Source organism: Montipora capricornis, chromosome 10 (genome assembly GCF_036669925.1).
Source record: "Montipora capricornis isolate CH-2021 chromosome 10, ASM3666992v2, whole genome shotgun sequence".
Taxonomy (NCBI): domain Eukaryota; kingdom Metazoa; phylum Cnidaria; class Anthozoa; order Scleractinia; family Acroporidae; genus Montipora; species Montipora capricornis.
In genome coordinates this window covers 48,494,935-48,506,905 of record NC_090892.1, presented here as the reverse complement: position 1 = coordinate 48,506,905, position 11,971 = coordinate 48,494,935, and the positions used below count along the sequence as shown (strand labels likewise).

Here is an 11,971-nt window from a genome sequence, read left to right as displayed (position 1 = left end):
AACAACAAGATGGGGCGCTTTACCTTTATAGTCGCGAATACATAAACCATGTGAATTCCTCGCTTTGTTGTCACATTCCAGCGCTTAATACACTCCCGTGGAGCATTTTGGCCAGTTTGAAGTAATAAAACGAGTGCGAGTGTTTCATCAGGGGTTACAAACAAACAAAAGAACGACGCGGTAGGCGGAGTACTTTTATCATTTGTTTCGAGGTGTTTGAAACCTCTGATGAATCACGAGGCACGAGTTTTTGACATGACTTCCCAACCCTTTGTTTTTTTACGTATGAGTGTTATGTGCGGATCTTTTGTTTTATCAGGCAAGTGATAGTAATTTGAAAGGAAATGAATCTAAAAGGTAGAACTTTCGAAGAAATTTACATAATAGGGCGTAATGGAGAGCGAGACAGAATCACGTCGTTTTCGCCTGCCAAAATCGTCTTCCAAAAAAAGTGATTCGGTTAACAAGGCCCTTCCAGTTTCAACTAAACATGAAAAGAATTGGGTTGTGAACTCGCCGAATGGTTGAGGTTAAGAGAGATGCAAGTGCTGGTGTTAGATTGCTATGAACTTTTCAAAGACTATTGACAAGTTGAGTGCAGACATTGCTGAAATGGATGCTCTTTCGCTGAATTATTGGGTATCCAAATTCGTTTTAATCCTCTGGGCCCGGTTGTTCAAAAGCCGATTAACGCTAATCTCAGATTAAAAATTAACCAAGGAGTATATTTCTCTACTCCTAAATGCTGTTCAACGCTGATATTCGGCAAAAGTTTACATTAGAAGAAGTCAATCTTGAAAAACGAAAATAAGCAAAAGAAACTTTCACCAAAAAGTTGAAAACATGAAACAAAAGTTCACGCTAATCCTGGATTACGGTAATCGGCTTTCGAACAACCGGGTCCTGGTCGCTAATGATAAAAGGTATTGCGAAAGTTTTATGTCGAATATTATTCGGGAAATTTAAAATGCATTGTGTGCGAGCAGTTTATTTAGATGTTTTTTTTTTCTTCGAAGGTTTATTAGCATTAAGTTTCATTTAAATTCAAGTGCCTTGATCAGTGTCTTGATCAGTTTTTGAACTAACTCGGGCATTTCTTGATCTGTAGTTTCATTGGCTATCAAGATACATGCACCTGGTCAAAATGGGGCACTCCGATTGACTACTAGCCTTATGAAGAGTTTGAGAATTAACGATCAGGGTTTGAAATGACTCAAGCCATTCGCTCATTTGAATGTATTGTGTATTTGCATAAGTAAATAAAAAGCTTAAGCAAAGAGGGAGTTGCTAAGAACAAAAACGACTCGAAATAATAGATTATTGAAAAAATGTACTGCACGCCCTGCGCATGCGTTTATCATTTTAGTTATTTCTTTGCCGTTGTCATCCTGACAACAATGTTAAATTTAGGGAGTTTAAGCAACAACAACAGCAACGAAAACACCACAAAGCAAGATTATGAATGGTTAAAAAAGGGAAAATACCGAATGAAAGCGCGTAAAGTGTTCATTGAAACGATTGGTCATTTAAGTGGACGGTCATTTTCGCGGCATTGAACAGGCTTTCCTCAATGATTTTTCACTTCATGTGATCATCAGGTAATCGCAATGTGCTCGTTGAATTGAAATTAAGGATTAATTTTGCTTGTATTATTCCTTATTGTTCCTTTTAAGGAATAATTAAAAGGAGGTTTCCTACTAATTCAAAGGTATTTTTGCGCGGTGTGTGCATATGTCGCAAAAGCACAGAGACTTTTCTGACTTTTACAAGTGTTAGTGAAATCCAAAAAGAAAAGAGAGGGAGAGGGAAGAGATGTTCAAAATCAAGTGCGTTTCAACCCCTCCCCCCCCACCCCCCCCCCAAAAAAAAAAACAGTAATAACTTTGGCGAACTGATCACAACATACGAAAACAATCAGTTATCGATTAAAAGCAGTCGTAATGCAGACCGCTGGCGCTCAAACAAAAGCTAGTAAGTCACAATTGAATTAACTTTCGTCCCGACCTCGTGGCGACAGGTACTTTCAAGAGCATAATGTAAAACCAAAGCATAGTTAATAGAACTATGACCAAAGTAATCGCTGAGTGACTTAAAAATCCAATGAAAAATATCTGTCCAGTAAGGAGAAAGAAGGGCAGCGAGAATCTTACCTCCTACGGTGGTGGAAGCTGGTGGTTCTGTAGTTGTGGTATTTGCAGTACCATTTTTTATTTTTCGCGGGGATGGCGCGAAGTAAGTCCCATGCGTTGATTCGCATATCAACGATCTGTCAACAGGTTCCTCCGCGTTCATACCATCAGTAAACCAGGCCTTTTTTGATTCGTTGAAGTAACTGCAAATAACCTCTTTATCTTCGGGCACAGCACCTATGTTTAAGTGGCGTTGAAAGACCATGAACTGGGATTTCTGTTTGCGGACAGGGTACCATAAATCAAGACCAACAACCTGAAAAGAGAAGAAATTGAGGTCGTATCACAACTTCGTTTTGAGAGAGCGTGTGTGATGATTGAAAGTAACTGTTCTTAGAAAGATTTTGAGGCTTCTTACTTTAAATAGATAAACTGTAGTTTTTTCAAGAGGAGCTTACGCAACCTTCCCTTGAACAACGCATCCAGGTAAATTTTCCCATACATTGGTCGTTGGGACAACCTCGTTCCCAGGACTTTTCTTCTCCGAGAGTAGGACCGACACTCAGCGGAGAAAAGCCTGGAAACGAGGTTGGATATTGGCACTGGTGGTGGGAATGGCAGTGGTAGTGGTAGTTGTAGTGACAGTGGTAGTCTTAGTGGTGGTTGTAATGGTACTTGCAGTGGTAGTGGTAGTGGTACACGGCGGAAAAAACCCTTGTTTTCCGGTACTTTTACTAAACGGTTAATGGCAGGAAAATGTCGAGTTCATAGATCGTCTTCCTGTTTTTGTAAACGTGCAGAAAACTCGGTGTTCACTATTGGTTAACAGAGAGAAGATAAGCTGTTCATACCTAACTTTCCTGCACGAGGAAAAAAGGTTTTAACAGTGTATTTTCCATCACATTTTACCACAGTTATCCCAAGCGAGAAAATGAGGCGTTCAGCGTATGTTTTCCTGAAGTTGTAAACGCAATGAAAAAATAACATTCCACAATAGACCCAAAAGATAAAATAGGTCCAAATTTGTATAGGTAATCGCATGGGGCCGAGTAAAATTAAGGATTAATATCACGCGTGTTTTGAGAAGTTGCTGAAATTGCCCGAGTCGCGCAGCGACGAGGGCAATTTCAGCAACTTCTGAAAACACAAGTGATATTAATCCTTAATTTTACGAGGACCCATTGCGATTACTTGTTAATAACATAGAGGGCAAAATTTTCTTAACACTGTTGAGGCACCTCGAAAAATAGTCAGCTAAGCTGAGTTAAAACACTCGTTCGCTCGGAAGCAAAACAACTGACAAACAGACAAGCAAGTCAACTTGCTCTTTGTGTCCAAAACGAGTATAGATGATTTTTATTTACATCCACTCGAGAGGAAAATACGAGTTTCATTCCTGAACAACAGTAACAACGATTAAACCAAATGTTAAGCTTCAATTTATTTTATTCGCCTGTGATGTAGAGGTTTTTACCACTTGCAAATACGCATCCGTAAACATAGCAAACGGTTTGTCCAAAAAAATCCACCAAATTTGAGATACTCGTTCCTCCCGTCAATGGCAAATTGTTCTGTGACCTTTTTTGTTGAGCTGCAAGATGACGTGGTAAACTGAACGAAACGAAAGGAATCATTTTGTTTTTCAACCACACAATCCCGCCACGCCGGGCGCCCCGTCAGCCGATCCAAGTTTTCAGCTTTTCACCAAAAACACCTTTTGCCCTTATTCTTGTCACTCGAAAATTCAAATTTCAGATCATCTTTTAAAGCCAATTCTTAATCTTTATGCCTTTTCGGCGAATGCAGCGCGAATTAAAAGACAAACTTCGATGAAGACGAAGCGTGTTTTGCTCAAACAGAAGAAACCAACTGAATGTGGAAGAGATACGTTCAGCCAATCAGGAGCGAGAATGTTTGGCGCTCGACCAATCGTGAACGAGTAATTTTGCCCTCTTCTCAAGCAAAATTAAGAAAAAATGCCCTCCTCATTGACCAATCAGTATTCAGTAATTTTGCCCTCTATGTTAATAGCGTAAAAAGAACTAAATTAGCGTAAGGGATTAACTTGTACATCCAAATACAATTTTGTAATTGTTAGCCTTTCCATAACGCTTTTTCTGTTTTCGTTTCTTTAGAAAGCGCTATACAACCGCAACACAAAAAGAGCTCAACTCCACTCGGAAGGTTCAGTGCAATCCCTCCCTCTTAGCCTGTACGTTATCGGTATACACTGGCTGATTACCCCGGTCAAAACGAATGCAGCCACAGGGGACCAGATGAGGTTGGTTGGTTACAAGGAATGGGGCGCGCGCGCGCTTTTGCATTAACTTTCATTGTGACATCAGCTGATCATTTTCCTCGATATTCTCCACAAGGTGAACGTGCCATCTCTCGCACGAACAACAAATCCCCGCCATGGCTTCGAGACTTGTAGTTAACACTGTTGGACTACTGGTACTCGTGATTTTATTAGGTTGTATTGCTGATTTGGAAGGCAAGTTTTTCAGATTCAGTTCCTCTGCTATTTTAAGAAAGTTATCAGTGTCCATTCGTTTTTAAGACTTTATTTCTCTCGGAGAGCTTGCTGGAAAACACGCATGCTTTGAGTTAGTAGTTTTCAATTCTAAAGTCTGTAAAGTACTACTGTAGCTGTCATGCGACGGATCCCCTAAGTGAGGAAATCTTCTAAATTTCTCTTTGGGATTGGACGAAAATCAGCTGGATTTCTACCCTTTCTTCCAGGCCAACTTTTGCAGTACACATTGCAAGAGTGCCTTTTTACTTGGTACTTTCATGACTGGCAGTACTTGTATGCTGGCAATGCAACTCTTCGAATGCGCGCAGACGTAGAGGAGTAGATGCAATTCTTATAGCAGCAATAGGTTCGATTTTAAGCTCAGGCTGAGTTGATTTGTTTTTAGCTCCGTCTAAGTTAAATTAATACAACCGTTTTTCTTCTAGATAAGTTATCAAGGGATGTTAAGAACGCGATTGCGCTGGTAACATTCGTTCTTATCCTGGATTCACTTTGTGCCCTTATTAATGAGCTGATTTTGTATCCGGTGAATATTATCCTACGACAAAGGTGAGTTCATGGATACACTAACAACGTATTACGCTGAGCTTCGCAACTGCGCACAAGTGTTTGCACTCTTACACATACATACGTGCTTCAACATACACTCATCATCATCATATCTTAAATTTACCCTTGGGTTTTAGAGTAGTTTGACGTATCTATCCAAGTTATCCAAGAAGACTAGCAAGTCTAACCATTTGAAGATGTCATTACAAAGGCAGCACTTTCTCCTCACTTATTTAAAGACCCTGAGTCTTGGTCCAGCCGGAGTAGAATTCACGACACCCCGCATGGCAGCCCGGTACTCAAACAACTAAGCCACCGGTGCGCATATATATATACCGGTATATAAAGTGTGAAACTTGATTTTCGCAAAACAGTGCTCAATACATAGAAGTAGAGCGAAGTATATATTGAAGAAAAAAACAACTAGTAAAACTACAAGTTCATCCCTACAAGCCTGTTTCGTGGTCGTCCACTCATCAGGGGATTTCCTGATGAGTGGGCGACCACGAAACAGGCTTGTAGGGATGAACTTGCAGTTTTTTACTTGTTGTTTTTTTCTTCAATATATACCGGTACATATATATATATATATATATTCGTTTATCTAGAGTTTTGTCTGACAAGGAATGGGTGTTTTTCTTAAAAAGGAACCTACAATACTCGTCAAAAATCTTGAAACCTTGTGTCTGTTTCCCCTTCCCAATGTTGATTTGGGTATCACAGTGGTCTCAGTGCTTCAAAACACCCGTGGCTCAACATTGGGGAGGGAGAAGGCACATTTCGGGGGGAAAAACAGTGTGAAGTAGAAATCTCAGGATTTTTCCGAAAATTCGAGAGAAACGGTGTCTGTTTCAACGATTTGTGACGAGTATTGTAGCCTTAACTATTGCATAATCTTATTCTCGCTGTAAACAATTCAAATTATGAGAAACATGAGGTTAGACGGGGATTCATAGCAATTATACTTAACGGACACAAATTATGTCTTCGAGATCACTAACAAACAAAATGTTCGCAGTCAATGCCTCTTTGAGACTTATGTTTACTTTAAGCCAAAAATTAAATTGTTACCCGTTTCGATCAATACAATGCACGTATTTTGTTATTTCAAGACTTAAAGCAAAGCTAAGTCAGTTCCACAGAGCTCACGGTTCTTCGGGCTTTCTGCGTGAAAAAACGTGAACCGATGGAATAAACTTGTCCTTGATAGCAAACAGTACATGTTCCTATATGCAGTGATTTGATAATGAGTAACGTCTCTCAAATAGATGTGGTTATCTTTTTTTTTTCATTGAAACGCTCTGGTAAAAGAAAATACATAGAGAACAATCAGAGAGAGTACAGGAACATGTGTGAACATCAATTTCAAAGGAATCGCCGAAAGAAGCCTGATTTTTTTGGTGCGAATTTACTGACGATTTTCCCAGCCATTTATCGTGATTTATACCCCGGACAATATTATTATGCAGATTTTCATTTATTTGTCACAAACAAGTTATATTCCAAGGAGTTGTATGAAGGTGTTAAGCATGGTATCTTAACTATTTCTTATCTTTGCAGACAAATACAACTAGACAAAGAACTGGCTGAACGTTTGGATGCGATTTACAAGAAGCCGGTGTGGCGACCAAAGAAGAGAAAGAGAAGATGCAAATGGTATGGCTGGTAGCCATGGAACGTTTTAAATCACAACTTTAAATCAATTCCCCTTATTGGACTTTTTAGCTGGTCGCCAATTCATGATTTTCTGAATAATAAAGTCGATATTCTGTTGGCTACGCTTTATCAATTTGATCCCTCTTTCAGAGCTCTTATGGGAGACATTTGGGATATTGCGTCACGCGACACATACCCATCACGCCCAGACAAGCAATACACTGCATCGCTAATTGTGAAATATCAGGCTTGATATTAGACTTCACAGAAATAGCAAATTCGTGCTCTTTTCCTAAACGAGGTGGCATTAGTATGAGCGATTTTGTCACAGATCAATGGGCATGTATGTTCTCCGGAACACTTGATCGCTGATTCCACGAGTTCCGCCTTTTTAACTCCGCTTTCCATCCCATCCGGTTATTCGATGCACCCACGCATGACAGCCGCTTGTTATATACCATAGCCTCTTACGGGTCAACTGTTAAATTAAGCCCCAGAGTCTGGGAAACATAGACATATTCCAAGTAATATTTTGTCCAAAAAAAAGAAAAAGAGAAAATTGCATCAGCGTTTGAGGAAAAAAGAAGCTCATTTTACAGTTATTCTGATGAGCAACCGTTGGCTGTAACCAACTGTCAAATGAATCCAAAACGCGCGAATAAAAATTCCCAAAGACCTGCTACCGTCTGACCTTGTAGCTCAGTCGGTAGAGCAGCGGTGATCTAACCCGAAAGTCGTGGGTTCAATTCCCACCCCGGCCAGAGCTTTTCTCTGTCCTTGTGTGGGCCCAATTCCATGGTTTACATGGGTAGAAAATAGCACTTCACATTACCCTCCAAAAGTTAACCGGGTTATGCAAATTAACGCAAAAACAATACATTTTCTTAACCGGGTTAGGTATTTTTAATTCACCTCACTGGGTAGTTAAAGGTGGGTTAACCGGGTTACGTTTTTTAACCGAGCAATTTTAAATTTAAGGAGGCTCGAAAGGGTTTCAACATTTAGAAGACTCCCTGTTTAGATCGAATAACACTACAACACTGTATCACATAACAGCAATGTTATGGTACCATATGAAATACCGATTATTTCAAAACAACATGTGATCATTATCGTGATGTAATAAGTTACCTTGGCAACGCGAAACCCAGCAAAAACACCCTATATTTTGGATTTAATTGCTCATATCTCAAAAACGAACTCGGTGACCCCCCTTTTTTATTGCTGAAAAGTGAAGAGAGGGCCACAAAGAAACTTTTTGCAAAGTTTTAAAAAAATATGTTAGAAGGATTCAGAGCTACCTTAAAAAATCACAAAATCGAGGTGGCTCTGAATCCACCAGACGGAATTTTTATAAACTTTGCACAAAGTTTCATCACGCCCTTCTGATTACTTTTCAGAAATAAAAAATGGGGGTTGTCAAGTTCGTTTTTGAGATATAAGCAACTAAAGACAAAATAAAAGGTGTTTTTACAGGGCTTGCCCATTGCCACGGTGACATATTACATCACAATAATGACTGTATCTTGTTCAGCAATAATTCGTGTTTCACTTGGTACCACAATATTGCCAATACATGATACAACATTGTGGCGCCGATGCTTCTAATAAGAGCGTCACTTGGAAGCATTGAAACTGGTTCGAGCCTCCTTAACCTGGTTAACACGCTAAGTGCCGCTGCAGCCAGTGTGTTAGTCTTTTTCAATGGAATTTTAAAACTTTAAAAAAAATTTTAATTTAGAATTCTCAGTGCAACAGAATTATAAAGAGGAATAATCTGTTATTTTCTGGAAGGTAATTCGCACTCAAGTTATCATAAGTAACGATAGACATGATCATTATCATTATTAATGTAACTATTATTATCTTCAGGTAAGATGTAGAGCAACTTGACTCCTTTTGGATGCGTACAACGTATTGTCTGTGCTAAAAATCCCAAGAAATGAGAAGGGAGACCATACTGAGCCTTTCCCTTTTTACAATTTTACTCAATCAACAGGGGACCCCCTAGGGGTCAAAGGGTAACTACTTCAATTTACTTCTTCCTGGTATTCACATAAAAATCATACCATTGTTGTCTAAAAGATCAGTGACACAACAATGGAAATATTGACATCACATGGCCCGAGGTTTCAAAGTTCCATGTTTCGTTTCAAAGTCAGACACAACAGATTCCCAAATTTGTTCACTACACAACACATCCAAAGCTGTCAATGCCATGACCTGAGCTTGCACAACTGCCAGCTCATGAGCTTCTTTCGTCCCTGCTGCCTCAGTAAACTCAGGAGTGTGATTAGCAACAGAAGTTTCAATGTCAAAATACGGATGAATAGAAGGCTTCACGTGGGACACATTACCCATATCTGTTGAGCCAAATGTTGCTTTAGCTTGCTCCTCTCGCGATGGGAAAGTTAGGCCTAGTTCCTCTGCATTTCCTTGGTAAACTTTTGCAAGCTGCTCATTGGTTTCTAAGTTTGAGTAAAATGTTGAATTCCATTCTATATCTACAGTGCAACCTGTTTGAAGAAAGTACAGGAAGAGGTAAGAAATTATCAAGAAAAAAAACACCTTGTTCTATCAGGTTCTAAAATATGGACAAATTTAAAAGCTCTTGAATAGTAACCTGAGACAATAAACAGCATAAAGATTTTAACTTTTGGCAACTTGATTACATCTGTGAAAAGTTACTTCTAGCCATAGTTTAGAAGCAAAATCTCTGAGGCTTCCTCTTTTACCAAACCGGTAACTTCTGCCACAAGTCAGGAAGCCCTTTGTAAAAAAAACTCACCAGTAGCTTGAGCTGCTGACAAAAAACAGCTGTGTACTTTATCACGAAGTTCATTTAGCTCTTCTTCTGTTGGAGCTCTAACGTAATATGCCATGGATGCTTTATCAGGGATGATATTTGGCTTGCTGCCCCCATTGGTTATAATACCATGAAAACGCCATGTTGGCCTCAGCTGCTGACGCAGAACACTCAAAGCATTGTATGCCATAACTGCAGCATCTAATGCATTTATTCCTTCCCAAGGGAATGCTGCAGCATGCGATGACAATCCACTGAATGTAACCTGAACATCTTGCATTGCCAGACAAGTTGGATACACACAGCTAAATGATTTTGGATGAGCCATTAAACAAAAATCAACTTCATCAAAGCAACCATTTTCAATCATTCGGATTTTTCCACCTCCACCTTCTTCTGCTGGTGTGCCAAGTACAATCACTTTCCCCAGATCCTGATTTGATGAATCAATTGCTGCCTTTAAACCTAAAAGAACAAATTAAAAGCAATCTTGATTTCCATTGTGAGAGTACATGCCTTCCCTTCCCCATAAGGATTTTGACTGTGATACTTTGACTAAGGATGAATCAGAGGTTCCACTTTCAGTAATCATTAAAATAATATTAATGCATAAAGTTTCAAAGGAGATCATGATGTTGATGTCAATTCACACCAATTAATCACTGATAGGCTTATTCTATACTGGAAAAGTCACACTGTTAGATATTCAAGAGGTTACATGTAAATTCATCAAACTCCTCCCTTGTTTGTTTGTCAAAGGAACACCTCTTATTCCCTATGCTGGGTTGCTTTTTGTATGCTGCATGGCAATTATTGAGATAAATCTGTTCCTCGACCTCTTATCACCAAATTTTCCCAAAATCAGTTCAGTGTTTGTTTCAAATGGAAGAAAACCCAATTCAGACTAAGTTCTCTTGTGTTTGGGACACTCCAATTATTACCGCTTAACCAATGACGCACAATTATCCTAAATTTTTAATATGTGATTTGTTTTATTTATTTATTTACTACATTAAAAATAAAATATGTGTTCTGGGGTTTAAATAACTTCTGAAATGGCCGTCCATGATAGCCCATCGAAGGCGGCAGTTTGGCAAGTTTATGATAGCATTTTTAGTGAAAATCAAGGCAAACTAGCCAGTGCTGTGAGGCAAAGCAGGCGGCGGTATGCTGCCGGTAACCAGCTTCTATTGAAAGCCCTGTGTGTTTAGCTGATATGGGTACTTATCCCAGTTACTCCGTGCTAACCATTAATGAGTGCAAAGACTTATTGTAAGTACTTTTTTCATTGCTATTTGGAATAGTTGATCACCATATGCCTGTCATTTTAGTGATTTGAAAACCTTAACTGGATGCCAGTCATTTAGACACTTTCAAAATAGGAACATACATGTTTTAGATGAAGGGCCTTGCCAGGCGATCAAGACGTCTACAATTTTCCAAATATGAAATCCTCTATCAATGGCGATTTCCTGACACATGAAAACTAGGCTTAAAAAGATGCCAAAAAAAGCAAAACATGAAATATCGTTGGGAGTACTCTGATTTCGCTGCTGTCTTGATCTCTTCCTTTTATTTTTCCCCTTTGTCTTGCGGTGATGGGTAAGTCGATTGGGGGGGGGGGTTCGGATCATAAATATAACGACGTCCCTCTCACGAAAACCTGTTCATAAAAACATTTGTATTACTTACCTAAGGCTGCACCTACTCCCACTTCGGCGATAAGATTATGTCCACAGGCATGTCCTATTCCCGGAAGAGCATCATACTCGCAAATCAAACCAACTATTCTCCTACTACATCCACCACTTGACGCACGAAATGCGGTATCGATGGTGTATTCTCTTGTAACTTCGAAGCCTTTTTCCTCAAAGAATGCTGTTAGCACCTCATGAGCGTACTTTTCCTGATAGCCAAGCTCTGGTGTTTTCCAAATCTTTTGGTTAAGCTGATAAAGTTCTGCTGAATACCTTTCTATTGCTCGAAGAGCCACTTTCTTTAAATTTCGTAAATGTGCCGCCATCTTTTGAATCGGAGACAGAAATTAGTAGGGGGAGGGGTGGAGAGTATAACACAAGTAATGCTGGACGAACCTTAGCCTGTTGCAGGCTTCCAGATAGAGAACTGCGTGTGTTTGGGAGCCTGGAGCAGGCTAGACTAACCCAGTCTGATTCGTGACCATTCTCGTCCCCATCGCCCTTTTCGTTTCTCTTAGTCGGCGGGGCCTTGGCACAAGAGAAACGAAAAGGGCGATGGGGACGAGAATGATTCGTTACACGAGCGACCAGGGGCTAG

The 11,971-nt window shown here is 39.7% G+C and overlaps 1 protein-coding gene and 1 long non-coding RNA gene across 2 annotated transcripts; one reads left to right on the top strand and one right to left on the bottom strand.

The window, feature by feature from the left end:
- The first annotated feature begins 4,708 nt into the window (after window positions 1-4,708).
- Window positions 4,709-9,384, top strand: LOC138019176 (uncharacterized). The gene is made up of 2 exons (XR_011126111.1): window positions 4,709-5,214; window positions 6,775-9,384. It is a non-coding gene; the product is annotated as an uncharacterized lncRNA (long non-coding RNA).
- On the bottom strand, window positions 8,568-11,797 carry LOC138019175 (peptidase M20 domain-containing protein 2-like). The gene is made up of 3 exons (XM_068865872.1): window positions 11,369-11,797; window positions 9,659-10,141; window positions 8,568-9,386 (listed from the first exon to the last, which is right to left on the bottom strand). Exons 1-3 carry the CDS (start codon window positions 11,697-11,699, stop codon window positions 8,986-8,988), a joined length of 1,215 nt encoding a protein of 404 aa, XP_068721973.1. The 5' UTR covers window positions 11,700-11,797; the 3' UTR covers window positions 8,568-8,985.
- Window positions 11,798-11,971: the final 174 nt, after the last annotated feature.